Source organism: Pomacea canaliculata, linkage group LG9, assembly GCF_003073045.1.
Source record: "Pomacea canaliculata isolate SZHN2017 linkage group LG9, ASM307304v1, whole genome shotgun sequence".
In the NCBI taxonomy this organism is placed as follows: domain Eukaryota; kingdom Metazoa; phylum Mollusca; class Gastropoda; order Architaenioglossa; family Ampullariidae; genus Pomacea; species Pomacea canaliculata.
The window spans coordinates 7,395,556-7,416,602 of NC_037598.1; the positions used below are offsets into that span (position 1 = coordinate 7,395,556).

A 21,047-nucleotide genomic window follows, 5' to 3' on the forward strand; every position below is an offset into this window, starting at 1 on the left:
CTGTTGTGAAACTCCCAGTCTTATAGACAGCTGTTTACCTGAATATATAGGTACATACTCACTGCTACCAGTGACTTTGTGGGTCTAAAGTTTATTTCGTGGAAATTCCAGTGTAGTTTGAAACAATGACTTGCTGAGTCTTCCACGTTCCTTATGTATATTCCAGGTTGGGTGCCTTTTGAAATCTGACACATTTTCAAAATTCAAGTAGTTGTTGTAGCTGTTACAACATGAAGATCAGTTTACAGCGAGACATGGAGGGCACCAACACCACCATCTTACCACACCCATGGCTGTCGGAGCGAGACATCAGTGTATATCAACAGGAATGACCTCGGGTGATCACTGAAAAGATTTCATTCGACTATTTTGCGGTAATTTTAAAGAATTCAAATATATATATAAACAATGGTTTTGTTAATTGCTCTTACCTCTTTTATCATTCAACGATTTGAAAGGTTCTAACACTAAAGGTATTTTTAAGCAGGTCAAGGGAAAGAACCTTGCAGCGCCTGGTGTGGATGTCACCGGCCTGACGATGGTTTGAAAGACAGAAGGACGATGTCCACTGTTCACAAAGCACACAGCCTTTGTTGTCTCCCTTACAGCATCCAGTCGTTCTACAAATCAGTGTAGGAGATGTTATAGATGCGACTGACAGTTGGCTATATATTTAGTTAATTAAACCTACTTTGACTGTCAAGCTGCAGTGTGACCACGTGTCATTAAACTGGTGTGCACAACACTGTCAACTTCTTTTCTCTGAAAGCACTTGGCATATCATCTTTTGAAATCATAGATCATTCTACTTTTTCCTGCTAACCTCTTAATATCCTGTTTACAGACATGGCTGTTGGCCTGTTTATCCTGTTTTTTACCCACTTTGTGTGTGTGTGTGCGTGTGCGTGTGCGTGTGTGTGTGTGTGTGTGTGTGTGTTTATATGTGTGTTTGTGTCCATAACGGTTAATTTAATACAAATCCTGACAAGATGATGTTCACGTGCGCTAGTATGTGTGCAAATCCGGTTTGTTCTGGGTAAAGGCTCGACATACATGCGCTAGGTAAATTATTTTTCAGTTTTCCTTATCGAAGTTAACTTTTTTTTCTTAAAAAAATGTTTTTTTTTTCATAGCACACTAATTGTTGCAGTCACACATTCGCACATGTAACCACAGAAGCAAACGCACAAATTATACTTTCATTTGTAACATTTTTGGAGGTATAATATTTGTGGCATGTACTCGTTGTTTTGCAATTTTGTCGTTCTTCATTTCTTGAAATGCATTGAATATTTCTTTTTTGTCTCTGTGTTTCAATATTCGAATGAAAGGTTCTAGCTAGGGGATGGTTTTTATATGTGAAAGAATATAAGTCTGATTCTGCAAGCATTAAAATTATCATACAACATCTGTCTCAAAGTTGAATCCAAATAGAACAAGAGGTTCACTGATAATCATCCTGGAAGCATTTGTACATTTGTTTAACATACACTTTTGTAAGTTTCCTATTATTGTTATTATTATTTCTTCTCGCACATTTTATTTCTTTTTAAATGGACTAAGAGTCAGCGAAGAGTCCATAAATGCTTCTCTCCCCTGACCGCTATTATTCACATCTCCATCAGAAACAACTGCAACTTTGCGGCAACAGACGACAATAGGGCAGAAATGCTTAGTTATGTGACAGAAGTTGTAAGAATATGAGAACAGTGAGTTTCAGAACACCAGCCAGAGACGATCTTAGAGCAGCGGTAACAATGGTGGGATGGTGTGAACAGAAATTTCCCGACTGTTCACAGAGTTTTATCTCTGTATGATTCTTACTCTGTGTTTACGGCTTCCTGTGTTCACGGAGTCTCTCTGAGAAATGTAAAGAGTTCCAGAAAATGTTTCGAAAATGATGAGCTAAATAATAAAACAGACAGCGTGAACGAATTTTCAGCCTTGGTGTGGAGAAGAGACATCCGGTAATTATTTAGCAGACGAGCGACGACTGTCACGTTGAATCCTGTCACGCATGCGCAAACTAATCAGTCGATTAGAAATGCCCAGACATCTCTAATTGTCACAGTGGATATCGTCAAGTATTTCCTTCTGTTGAAATGTGGTAGTGCTTGCGATAAGAGAAAAGAGAGGCAGAGAACTCTAATGATGCTCTGTTTGTCGCTCTGCTCCATGCTGGGTGTTACATCCGGGGTCTAACAGATTCACACGATTAGAACTGCCTGGCTCCATGCCTGATGTTCAGATACTGGCTTCAGGAACTAGTTTTTTTAGCGCAATTAACAAGAGGCGGGACGTGGTTTGACTGTCAAATAACACACTCACTGACACGCAGGTAATGTCACTGTCATTATTGCAACCTCTCATGGCCCGGGGTGAAATTAGTCACACCTTTGTCTTTCTGTTTACAATATAATTAAATTATGTCTAAACAAAGACTCATTTGTTGGAGGACTGGTAAGTGTGCATGGCAAATAATTACTCAACGCAAGACATAGAAGCGAACTTGACATGTGAATTTTCCTTCTCTCTGTCTCTCTCTCACTCACACACACACACGCCCAAGCGCGCGCGTACATGTAGTATGTCATCCACTCATTCACTAAGCACTAACATTCAGTCACTCGTCTGTAATTAGAAAATGTTGTTTTTGGATGGGTGTGTCTGCGTTACTTTATATCAGTCGGTGTGTTGGTGTGTGTGCATTATTTGTTGACTTTTCCAAAGCTTTTGATGTTATAGATGTTATAATTTGCTTATTAGAAAACTATAATTATATAAACTAACTACCGGCAGCAACAAACTCCTTACCTCCTTTTTCGATAATCGAGCTCAGTCTCAATGCATTGTCTGATCCTATTGAAGTTAAATTTGGTGTTCATCAAGGCTCATAATTAGGACCTCTTCTTTTCTCCATATACATAAATTACCTTTTTCTCTACATATCCCAATCATGTGAAATGTTTGCAGATGACACCACAACAAACAAACACACACACACCCCCAACAGATGGAGCCACTTGCTTCTCTCTTACAGTAGAGCGCCGACAAGCTTCAGGCTTGGACTGAATCAAACCACATGTCACTTAACCCCCAGAAAACTGAAATCATGCTTCTAATAACCAGAAAGAAAAAAACAAAACCTAGCCACCCCATTTCCAATTATCCACATTTGAACACAGAATACAAATTTGTGAGGCTGCTCCTTGAAGAGGGGGGGGGGAATTGGTGTTTTACGCCGTGTCAGCCGCTAAGGCTATATCACAGCAAGCAGCCAGCCCTGTAAACAGATGCCACGTGCAGAGAAAGAACAACGTGCCCGAGACGAGAAATGAACTCAGGGCAGCCAACCTTCACTGTATTGGTGACAGGCGCTAACAGCGCTAACCGTTGCGCCACCTTGAAGAAAATATTTGTCAACTTTCAGTGCCCAAAGTTTTAGGAGGAGCCTCTTTTAAGCCAATTTTAATGTTGCCCTGCTTCATTCCAAATGTTCAGATAGTGAGAATCGAGACTCAATTATTGATTGATTGAAAGATTAATTTGACTTTAAAATGAAAAAAAAAAAAAAAAAAAAAAAAAAAAAAAAACTTGGTTGAGTGATAGGTGAGCATTGGAGATAAGACTGTCATAGAAACGAACGTGTAATAAATGAACTTACTAACTCGATATGTGTGTGTGTGTGTGTGCGTGCGCATAAACCATCTGAGAAGCTTCAATGAAGCAAGGGGGGGGGGGGAAATTGGTGTTTACGCCGTGCCAGCAACTGAGGCTATATTACGGCAAGCAGCCAGCGCAAGCAGCCAGCCTGTAACCAGATGCCACGTGCAGAGAAAGAACAACGTGCCCGAGACGAGAAATGAACTCTGGGCAGCCAGCCTTCACTGTATTGGTGACAGGTGATAACCGTTGTGCCACCGGGCCGCTTTCAATGAAGCAAGACATGTAGTGATAAATATAAAGACATCGCCTCTGTCAGTCAGACTTCCATCTTGTATTCTTTGTTGGCATTGTTAGTTACAGAGGTGAGATGTTTCTTGTGCTATGATTGTGACAAAATCTTTTTATACTTTCAGTGACCAACATTTTTAAATGGATGAACTCACTGACCTGGTATTACTTTTCTGCAGTGATAAGAATCTCACAAGTGTTTTAATTGTATCCATAAGTGTAACGGAAACGGCACTCTCTCGAGTGGTACACCAGAGCTGAACAGACAAAAGTCGAAGTTATCTTGAGGATCAAATTAAAAACAGTGAATGAGATGGGGAGAAATAATTATAGGTAATGGATTGAATAAACAAAGGAAAGAAGAAAGAAACACAAACCATACCAGACAGACACGAAAAAAAGACATCTTGAAGCAGAGGTTTTGCAGACACAGATAATTTTGTCAGTCATCTTCAAGCCATTGTGCGAATTGTTTATAACAGTTTTTCAATCTACTAATTTTCCCCAATTTCTTCTAGTTGTTTGTAGGTTTATTTCATGAAGCAGTATTTTTTCTTCTTTTCCTACTTTCTTTCCTTCCTTTTGTTATGCTGCTGCAGATTTCCCATCTTGAAGTCATAAAATAAAAGGTGGTTAGCACTTTGATGTTCAAATAACTAATTCTCTTCGTCGTTCAATTAGCCTTGTAACTGTTTCTCAGCCATGCAGTTCCTGACGGAAGTTTCCACTCAATATTTAAATGCTTTGTTAGACCCTCTGTCGACTTTAGTTGAGATTTACTTCCCGGTTGCGAATACTGAAGCTGAGCAGACGACACCAAGTGTCACCAGGGACAGACCGTGGTGTGCTCCCTCTCTAACAATGTCCATTGTTTTTTCTCTGTTCTTCCTCGCTGGAATTTTCCACGGAGCGTTCGCAAGTAAGACAACTTATCTTTTGATCCTCTTATTTTGGATAACAATATATCAAGGATTATGTGTTAGCTTTTACACATCTGCAAGATGAAGCAGTCTAATTTTGGTAACAATCGTGTCCAGCATCTAGTTATCTGGACAGACATCAGTGAATAAGCAACCATCGTTCCGTCAACGAATGACTTTTGTTGATACTAATTGAAAGCAAATAGTTCAGAAGTAGCTTGCAAAACTTTGCCTATGAATGTCTCCCATAGTTTGAATGTTCAAGGATGTAGTGAGGACACTGTAGTTGTATGAAAATTGTGTAAATGTAGCCCAGAAGAGATGACGATCGCCAATGCTCCACACTCTAGTGTGCTATCCGCTAGGAAATGCGTGCGGCCCACCAAACAGGAAGTGAGTCGCTGGCTGCGAGCGGAAGGACGGGAGACAAGCGCGAGTACAACACGTAGAGTTATGTGCTCGTGGTGAAGAATCAGGATTTTCATGCTGTGTTTAAAATGATGAAAAGTACGAGTATTTGAGGATGATAAGTAATTTTTCTCCAGTAGTAGAGTGCTTGTCTTTTCTGTTTTAAGGACAAGATTGTCAAAACTCCAGCCTTGCCTCAGTTACGGCGGAATGATTGTTGTGGAATTGTTATACTATAATATACAACACACTTACACCTGTCTTGTAGGAGAAGGATATGTACAAGAATCACACGCCAGTCGCTAACAATTTCTATTACCTTCAGCTAGTAAGGATAGTGAACTTAAGATTCATTTCCCGTCCTTCTGGGTTTATATCGACTGTTCCTGTGTTCCGCAATACAATAGTCTTACATCACAGAAGGAACTTGTAGAACCAAGTAGCCATCTAGCCATTGTCAACTTTCGAACCCGGATGTCTCCCAGATACACAACAATTTCTAGTGTCGAACCATCCGCTAATCTCTCCCAAAGAGACAATACATTTGGCCAGAAACAAATGGCTACGTTTAGGAAACCTTTTTTTGCCCTAGCTCTATGAATGAGTGTAAATATGAATGGAGACTCCGAACATTAATCATCAGGCATAACGAGCAAGTTGTTTGATCGTTTGTGTCCCATGTAGCACGCAATGAAGCACGGTACCCCTGTAACATGAATTATGTGTAGTAAAACTAGATAAAAATGCGTATAGAACAAAACGCAAAGCCGAAAGAGAGACGACGGAAGATAAAGTGAACAAAGAGAAGAGAGAAAATAAAAAATAAAAATAAGCAAAGGACCTTGTATTTCAGTTTTCAATGTAAACAGAGAATTCTGGTTTTACGGGAAATAGTTAAACAACTGGGCTCGGCAAAGGCTGTATGAGGGTCCTACCCCAGCTAAGTAAACATGTGTGACAGCATGGCTGGTGTATCGTTTCGTCGGATTAATTTGAGAAAGATGTTAAACAGTGCACGTGAGGGAGAGCACCGACTGTTGTCTGTAAAAATATTCTACACCAATGTCGAGAAGCAATACACTAACACAAGTTACTAGGATCTTCATGAGGCTGATGTGGTGGATCTGACATCTTTAAAGAGGGTGGCTCCAAAGCACTTAGAACTGCTGACCTCATCAATTCCAATCCGTTCATGCAGATATTCTTCCGCAAACAGTTCCCTCAGCCAATGATGTGAGGTGGTTTTGGATCTCCAACATTAACATAACTTTGCTCTGATAATTAATCAGGCGTATCGCTTGATAGTTATATGACTCTTCCTGTTGTTTTCCCTTTTTGGGAGGGTATAACCAGTGATTGCAGCCGTTCCTGCAGCCATTGCTTAGTTTTCCATGTTTTCCGACTCATGGTAGTCAGTGTCTTCGCTGTTTCTACCCTGCTACCTTTGAGCAACTGCGCTAGCATGTTACCACACCCGGGGACCTTTCTCCTTTCACTTTGTGGACCTCGTGTCGTAGGATTTGTTGGCAAGTGTGTCAGTGTTCATATCCTGGTTTTCTTCGAAAATTTTTGCGTCTGTCACACGCTAAAACTCTTTGCTGCAGTTCTCAGTCCATCGTTCGAGTGTAGCTTTGTCGTCCGAGGGCAGGGGACAATCAAGGTCTTCAACGGCTAACGTTGTCTGATGACCTTTGCTTGTGAGGATCTTAAGTGATGCTTAACTGCTATGTTCCCAAGCCGTCCCCTTATTGCTTTACAAAACCAATCATATGTCACGTTTCCTTTGACTGCCATCATTTTCTCTTCAAACAGGTTCTGGAGAATGTTTTTGTGAACAGAGAAAATGTGCAGATTCCAACAGGTGCCATCCGAACATCCCAGACTGCAGGAAAGGTAACTTTGTACGATGTTGTACCCGTCTACCGTCTTATGTGTGTGCCCCTCCATTAAAACCTTCTTAACAGATAATTCCAGACAGGTTTGGTAGATTATTCGTTTATTTCCGATAAGCCTATTCCTGCAAGTAAATAAATTGTTTGTGTTCATATTTATTGCAATTTATTTGTTGGCAACATGCGGAGGGACCTCCCCCAACGCTCTTAGGAGCCAGGCACCCGTTTCACAGTCACGTCAAGTGGGTAAAATATACTTCATGACACGGGGATCGAACCCGTCAGTACACGGGCCATCGGGATTTGGATGTTGTTGCTGTAGAAGCTAGGGCCTCCCCTCCCCTAGTAGTTTATTTTGTTTGATTAAAAATGATAAGCCACACGTTTTCATGATCTAGTAAGAACACAAAATAAATTCTCTTTCTTTTAAATATTAAATGTTTTAAATAGAGCATTTGCTACACAGCTAGAATAACTCAATGGGATAGTTTTGTGACACAAATTTATTAGTTAAAACGTAGTACAGGAAAACAACAAAAATCTTGCAAAAAAATGTTTTAACTTTTATAGAAAGTGTTTAGCATCTGCTCTTTAGAAATTTAGAAAGTCTAATGAATTATAATTTGTAATTGATTTGTGGCGATGAAAGGATATTTTGTTTTATTGTCACTAATGTAGTTTTTTTCTAATTCAGAAAACGTGGCTCTTGGAAAAAAAGCAAAGATGAGTTCAGTGTATACGGGCGGTAGTGGACACTCAGGCCCTGCCTGTCTGGCTGTCAACGGAAACAGGAGTCACGTGTTCGTCCCTCTTGAGGGTGATAAAACATCAAACTGTATACACACCAGCGAAAAAGATACAAGGAAACCTTTCTGGGAGGTGGATCTTAATGGAACATTCACAATCTCGGATATCACCATCTACTTCAGGGAAAAAAGTAAGTGAATGTGAAAGTCATTGTATTTCTTTATTTACTGTCACCTGTTGCTCCACAAAAATCTTTCACAGAGACTGTAATGAGAATAATGTTTAGAAAGTTAACGTCTGCTCAAAACTGGATCGCTAGAATACAAACTGTAATAAAAAACTAAAGCTCACTAGACTGTGGAATAAATGATTGAATAGATGCTTCTAGACAATCGCCGTTTCTCTGTTTGCGTCTCTATTACAGTCAGTTGTTTGTGTATACTTATTATATTGTCTTTATTACATTAATTGTTTGTGTATACTTATTATATTGTCTTTATTACAGTCAGTTGTTTGTCTATACTCATGTTGTCCACTCATGCTCTTTTTATAATGTGGATGTCGTTTTCTTTTTATTTTGTTTTGGTAATGTTCAAATGTTTTTACCTCCACAATCAACGCCTGGATGCCTTTTTTGTTATCTTCAAAACATTTAGTTTTGTTACATTTTAGACATTGCTTTGATTGATTTACTGATGTACAGTACAGTAGCTTTAGCACAGATAAATATTTACTTTCTGTAAAGTGTATGCGGTGGAAAATGCAAAAAGGTATATTTATAAACGCAAAAGGAATGACTTTATCTTGAATATTAAAATATTCAACGAAAACATTTTAATATCAGGATATACGACTGTAATATTGTTGAAAGTCAATGTAAATATTTTGCACTTAATATACAACTCACGTAAAATATAAAAACTCTACAGGTTTGATGATTTGGCATTGTTCTGTTATTAAAAACTGTCCCCAAACATGATTCGATCATCACTTTACTTACTTTAAAATCAGAGAGAGACTATTTGTGTATTTATGATTATCACAGAATAAAAAAATTACTGATCATTCAAAATGTGAAATGCGACATCAGCTGACATTTGTTTTTAAACATTAAAAACTTTGTAAATTTTTGCAGGTATAAAGGCCCTATCAAACGCTATAATTGAAGTGAATAAAAGCAAGTGCTACACGTTCAAGAGAGATTATCCAAATCTAGTAACAAATATCAGCTGCACAAGGCCTCTAAGGGGACAAACAGTCAGGGTGAGCAAGTCAGAAGGAATGATGATTTTCTGCGAACTGGAAGTGTGGGGTGAGCTCGCACGATGCTATGTACTAATAGTTGACTTAACGGTCATGTATGTCAATGATCTGTCTAGCATCTTCTCAGCTCATTCATCTGTCATCCTCTCTGACAACCAGTACAGGTCACGGACTGTGGTGAGCTGAATAAAACAAAACTGAACTGAGCAAGACTACACTAAGTTGAGTTGTCAAACTGAGCTGAAATGACTATAACAATGAATATGTTTCTTTCATACAAACAATATAAAATAATGCAAGAACATTTATTTGAAGAACACCTTTCCCCCTTTTATTTTCACTGATTGTTTTATTCATACGTTAAATATATCTATCTTTCTTTCTCTCTATCATTTTTAAGTCCAATAAATCACAAGACTTTCTTCTTTCAAAGACTCTTACTAAGAATAGTAAATCGGTGACTAGATAAGGCGGACACACAACTAATGTGGATATTTGAAACAATACCTAGACCCTAGAGTTAGTGACTGCTGTTCTTCGTTGTACATAAATTTCTGTCACGGGAGGACCAAACGGCTCGGTATATTTTAGGGCAGAGACAGAAAGACAAACGCACAAACTTGTAGACAAGGTATATTTTTCTTCGGATAAAAGTCTTCTCAGTTCACTCCTTTGACACATTTTTACTTAAATTCTAAGAAAACTGTTCATATCCATTTTTTTATTACTGACAGTAGTTACCGGTCTTAATCAACAAACAATGTTTCATTTTCATAACCCAGTGTGTAGTTCTGGCCGTTACGGACCATCGTGTGAACACACGTGCAGTGGACACTGCAGACACAAAGCCACTTGTGACAACTACTATGGGACCTGTCATGAAGGTAGATGTGAATGAGTGAGCCTGTGTGAGATAAATTTGTCAATTTATTAAAAAATAAAGAGGAAAAAAGACAAAAAAGATTAAAAACCCCAAACAAACAAATTAAACAATTCATTGTGTTACTTTCATCATTCTAAAGCATGTAGCACAATGTCGTGTGGTGTGAGTGTAAGTCTGTGTCACCCACGAAAGGCTTCTTAATCTTGCGAACAGATTTTGTTGACAAATGTTTGAGCTTGAAGAATATCTGATCCTAGTTGGATGATCTACTTGTTATTAAAGCCGACTTAGTAGCCTCACAGAAGAACCTCACACATGCGCACTAAGGTCTCTGAAGCTGTCTCTGTCACGTGACCGATTCTCGAGATACTTCAGACAGCTGGATACACTCTGGATAGACATTGGATAAATGCAAATCAATGGCGTAAGGAAGACCAGAGCGATAAAAGGATGGATGATGTAAAAACTGATATATATAGTCATTTATATTTACAAAATGTGTTTACGTTTTTCTCTAGGATGTGAGGACGGTTACTACGGTGATCTCTGTGATAAAACTTGCGAAAATTGTAAGAACATGAAGTGTGAACAAACATCTGGACGTTGTGTAGAGGGATGTCAAAGTGGATGGAGAGAGGAAGCGTGTGACCAAGGTAACATTTCCTTCCTGTCTTCTTTTTTCTCGCTTTCTTTATTTGCATTTATTTGACCGTTATATAGTCGTGATTGTAACACAATGCTGAGGAGCTCATGGCGCTGACAAAGTGTCCACACACCGATATACACAGTCACATACACATACACGACATTCAGTAAACTGCGTGATTTAGGTCTACTGCCAACAAAAGCAAATATAAACAGGTTCTTTCACAAAATAAAAACATCTCTGTTTTACATTACAGCCTGTGACTCGGGGACATTCGGTCCTGACTGCAAAGGACAGTGTGGTGCATGTAAAAGTAAACCATGCGATAGATTCTCAGGCCGATGTGATGGAGGATGTGCAGCAGGATACACATCGCCATACTGCAACACGAGTGAGTGAAATAAGACTGTATTCACTCAGTTCTTTAGAGTGAGAAATTCCATTGACAGAACCTTTAACAGTGTGAGAGTATTTAAAGTCTTTTTGTTTACAGTTTCTAACTGATCTACTTAAAGAAATACTATTAGTAAGTTGCAGCTCCACTATATATATATTAGCTTTAAGCAATTTTGACCGATCTTCGACTCTTTCAAGTGCAGAACATGTAGAACTCGGCAATTTTAAAATATTTTGGGAAAGAGGATACTGCAAAAGACAGCAAGCGATTTTGATGATTGTGAGTGTGAGTGTTAGAAACACTTTTCAAACAACAGTTTAAACTCATCTTCTTAAAGATGAGTTTTATTCATGTGTATTATTTTTGTCGCCAATTTATAAAAAAATTTGAGGAGAAAATTGTGTGAGTGCACCTGCTGACTGGAATGTAGTAACACTTTTCCTTCATTGCATTGTCTTATTGACATCATATGATATATAACTAAACCATCTTCACTGCCATGTGCTTTTTGTGGTTTATTAGATAATGCGACTTGTGATTTATCATTTAAAAAATTTCAGTAGAATTTCAGCAACTGGAAGTACCCATCACTAACGAAAAATCTTGCGGGATTGCTGAAAATCTGTAAACCTGTTCTCAAAATAACCGTCACACTACTCGTATACTTTAAACCCCTATTATTATTCACTTAGTTATGGATGAGAAGTACAAGCTTGGTATTAAATGAAAAGTCAAAACCGGTCAAATTTAAATGTAAATCTGTAAAATAGTATTTGACAGTTATTTTGTCATTTTATGTTGATGGGTTACAAATGTATTCAATTTTTTTAAGCATGCACGAACTCAACGTACGGAGAGAACTGCGCTCAGACATGTGGACACTGCGCAGGCTCAGAACAGTGCAACGTCACTTCCGGTCACTGCAGGGAGTGTCAAGAAGGCCATGATCTTCCATTTTGTAAAAGTACGTTTTTATCATGATAAAACTGATAAAACATTTCTGCTAAACGAAAATCATATTAACAGTAGAAGATAAAATCTTAATTAAGAAAGTTCTTAAAGACAGTGAGATTTATTAGAAATACCATTGAGCCGCTGATGACAAAACTTCCCCATACATCTCCCCCAGAGCAGCCATTGTTATCTAGCTGCTATGTATAAAATTATAGAAAAAATAACTTTCTGAAATTCTGTATTATGACAGCTTAATGGCTTTCTTCTGTGGTTTTCGCAAATAGTCCTGACTGATAGCTTATTGCTATGTTTATTACTGATTTCGTGTTATCCCAGCTTAGTGACATCTTACAACGAGCCTGGTACACAGTCTGTAAATAAATAACCGCTTAGTAAAGTGTGTACGAAGACTAGTTGTTTACAGGCAGCAGTTCCGGCTCAGTTCTCTTCTCACCTTAAAATTTCTTACCTGCTTGTCGTTATAGGTGAGGGTGGAGGTAACAGCTTGGTAGTTGCTGGAGTCTCGGTTGTTGTTGTACTTTTGCTTCTTATTATTTTCATCATCATTTTCGTCGTTATCAGGTAAGTGAAAAGGATATTGATGCAATGACAAATGTTCTAGCTATTGTAAACAAATATTTCATGACATTGAATGTATATCTTATAAAGAGTAACAGGTAAAAATTAAATTCACTTTAGAGCTGGTTTGCATATAAGGGTGTAAGGTAGACGATGTTAAGCCAAGCTTTCAGTTTAGTCACTATCGGGTGGTTGACATTTGAGGTCTTGACAATAAGACTTGTCGTTTGTTCAGATCGAACTTAGCAAAGTCGACCTCAGACGGCTAAAAGAGAACACAAACTTGGATCTTGTTTGTTTTTCCTTCCATTTTTTTTTTTGACAGAAAAAAGCGCCGCTGGGCTAATCACTCTGACTTGATCAAAGGTCTGGAGAGAGATGAGAAGATAAATAAAGGTAAGTGATGGACAGCAAGGTCCCCTAAAGGTTCTAAAAATAGTACTTCCGAATGACATAAATGCATGGTGCATTTTTTTCTGTTTTAAAAATCTCAGGGCATAGCAGATCAGGTATTTGAGGAAGTTCACGGGAATTAATTCCTATAGATGTCACTTAGGATACGTAGCACAGGTATATATCTATAGATAAAAGTGACAAGTGACAAGAGACAGAAAAGGAGATACTTTCTACCATCGTACACTCTTATACACAAAACATCTGCGAGGTCTAGATATCGCTTTATAACTTCGGAAACACGCTTTTCCTTGAGTCCCCCACGTTGCCCCATGGCATCCACTTACCCGAACTTCATTAGGCGTGGATACATACATAAATGTGAAGAACAGTTGGGAGAAATTCTCTGGGCACAGTCAAAATTTACATTCACGTCTGTATAGTAAGCGACAGTCAGCACACGTCTAAGCAGGTAGTAATGATAATTGAGTATCTCGATTTGCGGATTCTGCTACAGGTCAAGGCGACAATTTCTACATAAACATGAAGAACCTCAATCAAGAGACGTGTAGCAAAAGTTCTCAGAATGGTTTGGTCACAGAAGACGAGCTGGACATAGAGGAAGCACCGGGAGCCGACGAAAGTGACGTCTACACCAACGATGAAAGTATCTACGCCACCTTCCAAAAGTCCAGTCCAAAGCTCGACAGCCTGCAGCTCCATCTGGTGGACATTGTAGCCTCTGGACAGCTTCCACTTAAGTTCAAGGTTGAGTATTTGTTTGCTGATTGTCGAAACCTCTCTTTCTCAGAGTGAAAGGACATTTTCTCCAATACGGTTTAATTTACAATTAATTTCCGAGGTACGTTTCCTAAACAAGCCGGGTAACAAGAAGGGGTTAAAATTATAACTTACAGACACGTATCTTACTACATTCTTTCCCACCGACCTGTCGGGAGGAAAAAACTCACAGATATAATCGCAATCTTGGAGATTCCACCAATCTCTGCCTCAATCTGGAAAAACACCTGGTTTTTTTACACGCGTGCTGAGCACCTCTCACTCTCCTCCCCACTAACCTGAATATTTTATCTTGTTGGTCTGGTGTTTACTTGCCTGACATGAATCCAACTTTCTGTGGACCTGTCTGTAGGAGCTTCCCAAGGGACTGACAGCGGGCCACGAGGCAGCGAAACTCAAGATCAACTCGAAAAAAAACCGATATGCTTCTATACTGCCTTGTAAGTGTTGTACAGAATGATAGTATACTCTACATACTTTTGACTGACTTATAGAACATCAACTCTATTGAAATATATTCTATTTTACCTCTAAGATATACACTATGTTCTGAAATAATCTGACATTAGTACATTGTCACGTCCTCTGATAGTATATTGTAGCTTAGGGACTTTATGTCAATACCAGACATAAAAAACTTGTCAAAGTAAATTTTTTTTTGCAACCCGAAATTTTGATTGAACATGATTCAAAATGTCACAGTGTATTAGTCGAATCCAAACTCCATTTCACTTACTTTTCTCTTTAAGTTACATCAGAGAAACTTGCATTAGTGTGGTTGGAATTCTTCTCCGCTGAGTGCTGTGGCTCAGATATGCCCACGAAAACTGACAAATAAATTAATTTACAGTAAAATAATAATTTGTCTGTATTTTAAACTTCTCTAACTGGATCAGAAGTTTAAATAAAGCTGAGACGTTTCTTGAAATCATTCTTTAGCTAAGGCTATTTAATAATGCTTGAAGACCTTTATTTAGCTCTGAATATTTTCTAAATATTTGAGTAGTTTCAGCTTGTTTAGATGAGGAGCCATATTACTGGGTTTTTTTTTTCCAAATAGATGATGACAACAGGGTGGTGCTACAAGACGGTTTGACAGAAGGGGAAGCAACTGATTACATCAACGCAAGTTACATCTCGGTCAGTCCCAGATATTTCAGTTACATTATTAAGACGATTCAACAAATGACCAATTATGTAGTAATACCTTAATATAAGTGGTATCATGAAAATAAAGATAGTAAGACTTATGTGAATAGTTTTATGATGATACTTATGGGATGATTAATTAGTGAAAGTTGTGTAAACTTCAGAATAATGTAATTAATTAGACAAGTGTATAGTAAAATTAAGGGATGATTTTAAAGTACATATAAATTAGCAAAGTGAATCCCAAAATTCGTGTCAAAAACTAATATCGTATCTTACAGGGTTTTGAACACAGCAAACGGTACATCGCTTCACAAGGTATGCAGAGGGCATGGTAGTACTGCACTTTATCTGTGTGTGTGTGTGTGTGTAAACATATTCTATCTTTTACTTACTCGTCCTTAATAACAATAACAACAACAAAGTATTTATATAGAGCATTGCCCCTACATGGCAGCCGGCCTACTGCACCAGAACAAACAAGCAAAACCAGAAACTGCCTGAGGTCTAGACAGGAGCAAGGATTTATCTCCCCTGATGCGTGAATCAATTCCGGCCAAGAATTCTTGTTATGACACATCCTTTCTAAATATTCTTATTTTCACTGCCTTAAAGTATTTTTCTTTGAGAGAAATAAAAATTGTTTATAGCATTTTGCTGATATTATTACGGACTTCCGCAGGGCCACGGGACACTACTGTTGGTGACTTCTGGCGAATGGTGTGGCAGGAGAAAATAACTCAGATTGTTATGCTGACGAATACTATCGAGAGAGGACAGGTGTGTATAGTTTGTGTGTGTGCGTTCTTGTTTCATGCATGTGCGAGCGTGTGTATGAGTACCTGTATATGTCTGTGGTTATGTGTGTATATCTGCACTCATTAATATGTATGTAAGTACACCTGCAAGAAGCTTAAAGAGAAACTATGAACAATGCCACATTCAAGTTTTTTTTGATGCTTAAAATCATGGTATGATTAAAAAATTGAAATATTTTGTTTTCACGCCACGAGTAATTTTTTTATTTAATAGAAGTAAGTCCGCGATGCTGCTTTTCTGTAGATATCGCACTATGGTTGACTTAAGAATGAGTCCCAGAACTGATGCTAAAACATTAACAGAGTTATCGAAACTGATAAAAAGCAGTTGCTGGTATATTTTTTCACGTGGTTGTGACGATAGATGAAGTGCTTGGAGTACTGGCCTGCCCAGGACAAGACAGTGACGCACGGTCCGGTGACAGTGACGGGTGTGAACGTCCAGCGTAGAGCCAACTTCTTAGTCAGGACCTTTGCCCTCCGGACACATCACGTGAGTGTCGGATACGGGATGGAGGAAAGGGGTGTCTGTGTGCCTATGTACCCTACGTCACTTAATACGCATGAGTGTAACTCAGTGCTCCACCCAGACCGTTTTATCCAGTTAAGAACGATTTTTTTAAACGTACCTTTATTTTCTTTATTTCTTGTGTATTACAGGACTAATAATAATAAAAATAATAATAATAAAAAAAAAAATAATAATAATAATATAATAATAATAATAATAATAATGCGCCTTACAGACAGGGGAAGGCAGGGAGTGAGGTTCTGTGGTAGAGACGGACATGACAATCAAGCAGAACATATGAACACTCACGTGCACATATAACAATGGCGTGCAAAGACTGTATCATCTGTCGCAATGTTCTCAGAGCAAGGTGCCACGAGAGGTGGAGCAGTACCACTACCTGGCCTGGCCGGACCACGGGGTCCCCACCACCTCCTCCCTCCTCAACTTCTGGCGCTTTGCCAAGTCACGTGCCCCCCGCCAGTCACCGCCACCTGTACTCGTGCACTGCGCGTGAGACTTGCACCTTTTATACTTTATGCAGTAACAGTGAACAGCAATACACATTATTACTCAGCGCCATTAGAATTGTTCCATTCTGTAAATATAAGATTTTACTATCGCTTTAGATTGTCTTTATTTATACAACACAAACAAAATATTGGCCCCAAGACAGACTCCTCCAGTTAGGCTGGCCAAAAGGTGCATTTTATATTTTTCATACTCAAATACAATTTTCTACTTTTAAAAGCGCTGGTGTCGGAAGAACTGGAACCTACATTGGCCTTGACATTGCGTTTGATCAAGCCTCAGCCACAGGAAGTGTGGACGTGTTCGACGTCGTAATGCGCATGCGCCAAGAACGGTGCATCATGGTCCAGGCAGCGGTATGTACAACGTTGTCTACTTGATTGCTAGTTATCGTATTTGTATCACACACTCGTGCATGAGCCCTCGACATCAACAAACAAGCATCAGTCACCTGGAAATGTCGCACGCGCATCTCACCGTCTTGTTTTTCAAACAGGATCAGTTTGTCTTCCTGCACAAAGCAGTCCTGGAGGCATACACTGGTCGAAACACGACAATCCCCTCTGAAGGATTCGAGGCTGTATTCCGGAAAGAAATCTCTGCTCATAAACAGGACCAGAAAATCGACAAGGAGTTTGAAGTAACGTAAACATTACTGACAAAAATATTTCCTTCTACTACCTGCCACATTGATTGGATATCATTCTATTTTGATTGATACCGTTTCTAGTTTTTAGACTATAATTGTGATATCTTGTTGTGATGTACTTTTTATTTCATGCAGTAAATCTGTTAATTAATAATGACATTGGCTATTATTCATTAGAATGAAACTTGTTTACAGACGGTAAGGCAAATGAATTCTCTGACACCCAAGCCTACCCAAACGACAGCTGAACGTCCAGAAAATATTTCCAAGATCAGAAACTCTTCCGCTCTACCAGGTAATACTTTACAGATGAGGGTGAACTTTAACGAACGATGTATTTGTTTGCTGATAAATTCTAACCTTTGACATTTTATGCTGTATTTTTTTATAGTTCAATAGAATTTTGTTATGTTTTATTTCTTTTGTCTCTCACCTTATTTTAACGCAAGTTTTAAACATTTCTTGCAATAAAGTATCAAGTGAAGTTGCAAGTTTTGAAAGAGTTTAAAAGGTTGATAATATTTTATGTGAAACATTGCAATTAAATGTTAATAAAGCAGTCTCGCTTGTAATGTTTCGGGTTGATACAGATAATCTGAAGCCTAGTAAATATTTTCACTGAATATATAAATTTCTAAAGGCTCTTCTTAAAAACAACAAAACATACTTTGTCAACTTTATGTGGGGAGGTCACAGGAAACAACCTGTATTGAGGCGAAGGTTAAGGACAATTCAGCCAATACATTTCTAAAATATTTACTAATACAATGGAACTTAGAGAACTTATGATTTTTACTCTTCCACACTTTAACCACAAAAAGCCTTAAAGAAGATTCATCCATTTTCAGTAGAAACAAAGTTTGTTATGCTATAGAATTGTTATGCCTGAATTGTGTTTTCCCAGTAATGACAAACAAGGTTTTGTCCTTACAGGTGATAAGCATCTGGTGTTACTTAAGCCTGATGTTTCTGGTCAAAGTCAGTTCATCAATGCGGTTTTTATGTCGGTAAGATAAAGATATTTATGCATCTTTATTGTTTGAATTAATTTTTTCAGTTTCTTGCTCTTTCTTCCCTTCAGCATAGTTCTTTCAATAACAAATATTATTATCTATTAACTGGCTACATTTTTCACTACAACCACGATGTCATAATTTATGAAATTAATGAGGGTATACCTGTGTTTTATCATCCTTCCTACTATCAATCTATCTGTTACTTATAAATATATATATACATATGACAAAATGGGAGATATATATATATCCTCTGTCCATAGACGTATCGCGAGCATCAAGGCAGCATCGTGACGCAACTTCCTCTGCCAGACACTCTGGCGGAGTTCTGGACCCTTGTAGAGGAGCAGGATGTTAGAACCATTGTGTCGCTGGGTTCTCAGAAAGACTCAGACAAAGTCAAGGTAAGAGAGTCTGTGCCGGAGTTCATCCTACTGACTGTCATGATTTGTTATGAGATTTATGTCAACAACACTGACATTGCTGTGTCTGCTAAGAATTGTTTAAAATTATTAAGCCATTGTTAGATTCATTTGTGTAAAAAACATGTGGCTTTCTTCTTGTTAGAATACATTTCCTGCTTTTTCAGGACTTTTGCCAGTTCTGGCCGCTGACTGAAAAGAGGGAACTAAAGGCAGGTGCATTTGTCATCAAGACCACATCAACGTCCCAGCTAGGCCGCCATCTGACGGCATACAAGCTGACTGTGGACAAGAAGGTGGCCTCGATAATTAGTTACATAATAAATTTTGATATCAGTTTATTCTTATCTTCATATGCTCATTCTTTATCTACTATAATGTGTTTGTTTAGTATTTGTTTGTTGTAAATTTCATTGAAATTATTTTGTTTTGAGTTCAGTCCACATTATCTGTCTAGGGCCAGTCAAAAGCGGGTAACGTGTGTCTGCTGCGGTACGAGGGTTGGGAGGACGAGGTACCAGCTGACATGTCCGACCTGCTGGCACTCGTTGACCACCTGGACGCCGAGCGATTGAAGGAGAAAGAAACCAGACCCGTGATCATCCAGTGCACGTGCGTGTCTATCGTATTTTCAGTTATGGGGTTTGATGTTTTAGTACAGGTGTGAAAAAAGTGTCCTCTTTTGTCGGTACCATAGTCAGACATCGATGTTTATTATTTATGGTTCTTATTTATATTAGTAATAAAGGGCTAGGGCAGGTGAATAAAGAGCGCCATACCCTAAAGACCGTAGGGGAAGTGAACGTAACTGGCTCACCATGTCTAGGGCTAAAACGTGTTGAAGGCGGGACCTTTACCTTTTATGATAAACCAGGTACGAATTTTTCGCAGGCTCCTAGGTGGAAAGAGATTTTTCTTGTCAAAAGGTGGAGCCGACCTCGGCACACCAATCTTCTAATTACACAACAAACTTCACTGACAACCAGACCTGAGGAAACATAGCAATGTGTGCATGCGAGGATGTAAAGTGAATGAAGCTTTTGATGAGGTTCGATAGAGATAACAATCGGTTTGCACATGAAATGTATTTGAACAGATAACGGCTCACTTTAACTTTGCTGTGGTCACTCTCTACCAGAGACGGCGTGACAAGGAGCGGCCTGTTCTGTGCCGTGTGTGACGTCATAAGTCGCGTGACCTATGACAAGGAAGTGGACGTGTACATAACGGTCAGGACTGTCCAAGACGTTATACCCCAGGCAGTGACGTCAGTGGTAAGCAGTTTGATGTTCACGTTCAGACTTTTAAGTAAATATGCTGAATAGAAATTAAATTTTGAAGTAAAATCAATAATTAGGATGAAAATAAATTAAATCGACAACAAATTACAAAAGTTCATTTTAGAGTGAACTGTGCCTCGTGGATTTTTTTTTTAAACAATTTAAAATTGTTGTGCACGGCAATCGTTGTGTCCTACTGCAATATTTGCATACAATTAAGAAAGTAAGTTGTTAATAATAGAATGTCTTTACATCATTTGATGTGTTTTCCTATGTGCAGGTTCAGTACAGTTTTGTTACGAGCTGTGCAGCGCAGAATCTCCGACCTCAGTGTTACGCCAACACCGGTTAAATTTTCTCTGACAGCAACATGATGACTGCTTGTTTATCATTGTGTGGCAGCCTGCACCTGCCATGCTGTAGCAGTTATCTACATCAGCAAAATATTTCTCTATAATGAATCAGTAATTAATATAAAAAGCTATGTGCCACAAAGAAGCATCAGTCTGTGATCAGATGAAAGTGTTAGCGAGAAAGAGAGAAAATCACACACCTTAATTATTAGTCAGTGATGTGTTTCAACATGTCCTCACCTTGTTTGTTATACGATTTCTGATAAGCAGGATATGGTGTTGGGATGGACATGGACTGATTGCCTTTTAATGCGACGACTACATGTGATGTAACGAGTGGTACAGTAAAGTCTTATATAAGCATTTTGCTCTAATTCCTCGCCACTTCTTTAATTAAAAACTTAATTTCCATGGTGCACCTCGTTGTCTAACCGCGGCTAATCGACAGTATTTTCATTGGATGTTTAGTGAATTAGTGCAA

The 21,047-nt window shown here is 38.6% G+C and overlaps 1 protein-coding gene across 1 annotated transcript; it reads left to right on the forward strand.

Moving 5' to 3' along the window:
- Positions 1 to 4,718: 4,718 nt before the first annotated feature.
- Positions 4,719 to 20,565, forward strand: LOC112572130 (receptor-type tyrosine-protein phosphatase epsilon-like). The gene is made up of 26 exons (XM_025251680.1): positions 4,719 to 4,873; positions 7,095 to 7,175; positions 7,869 to 8,111; positions 9,057 to 9,233; positions 9,967 to 10,068; positions 10,586 to 10,720; positions 10,970 to 11,104; positions 11,943 to 12,074; positions 12,550 to 12,646; positions 12,969 to 13,039; positions 13,554 to 13,804; positions 14,190 to 14,277; positions 14,898 to 14,977; positions 15,268 to 15,304; positions 15,669 to 15,766; positions 16,169 to 16,297; positions 16,680 to 16,828; positions 17,067 to 17,202; positions 17,343 to 17,486; positions 17,691 to 17,790; positions 18,429 to 18,502; positions 18,775 to 18,915; positions 19,101 to 19,229; positions 19,391 to 19,545; positions 20,072 to 20,207; positions 20,494 to 20,565. The coding sequence occupies exons 1-26, from the start codon at positions 4,816 to 4,818 to the stop codon at positions 20,563 to 20,565; spliced, it is 3,150 nt and encodes a 1,049-aa protein (XP_025107465.1). The 5' UTR covers positions 4,719 to 4,815.
- Positions 20,566 to 21,047: the final 482 nt, after the last annotated feature.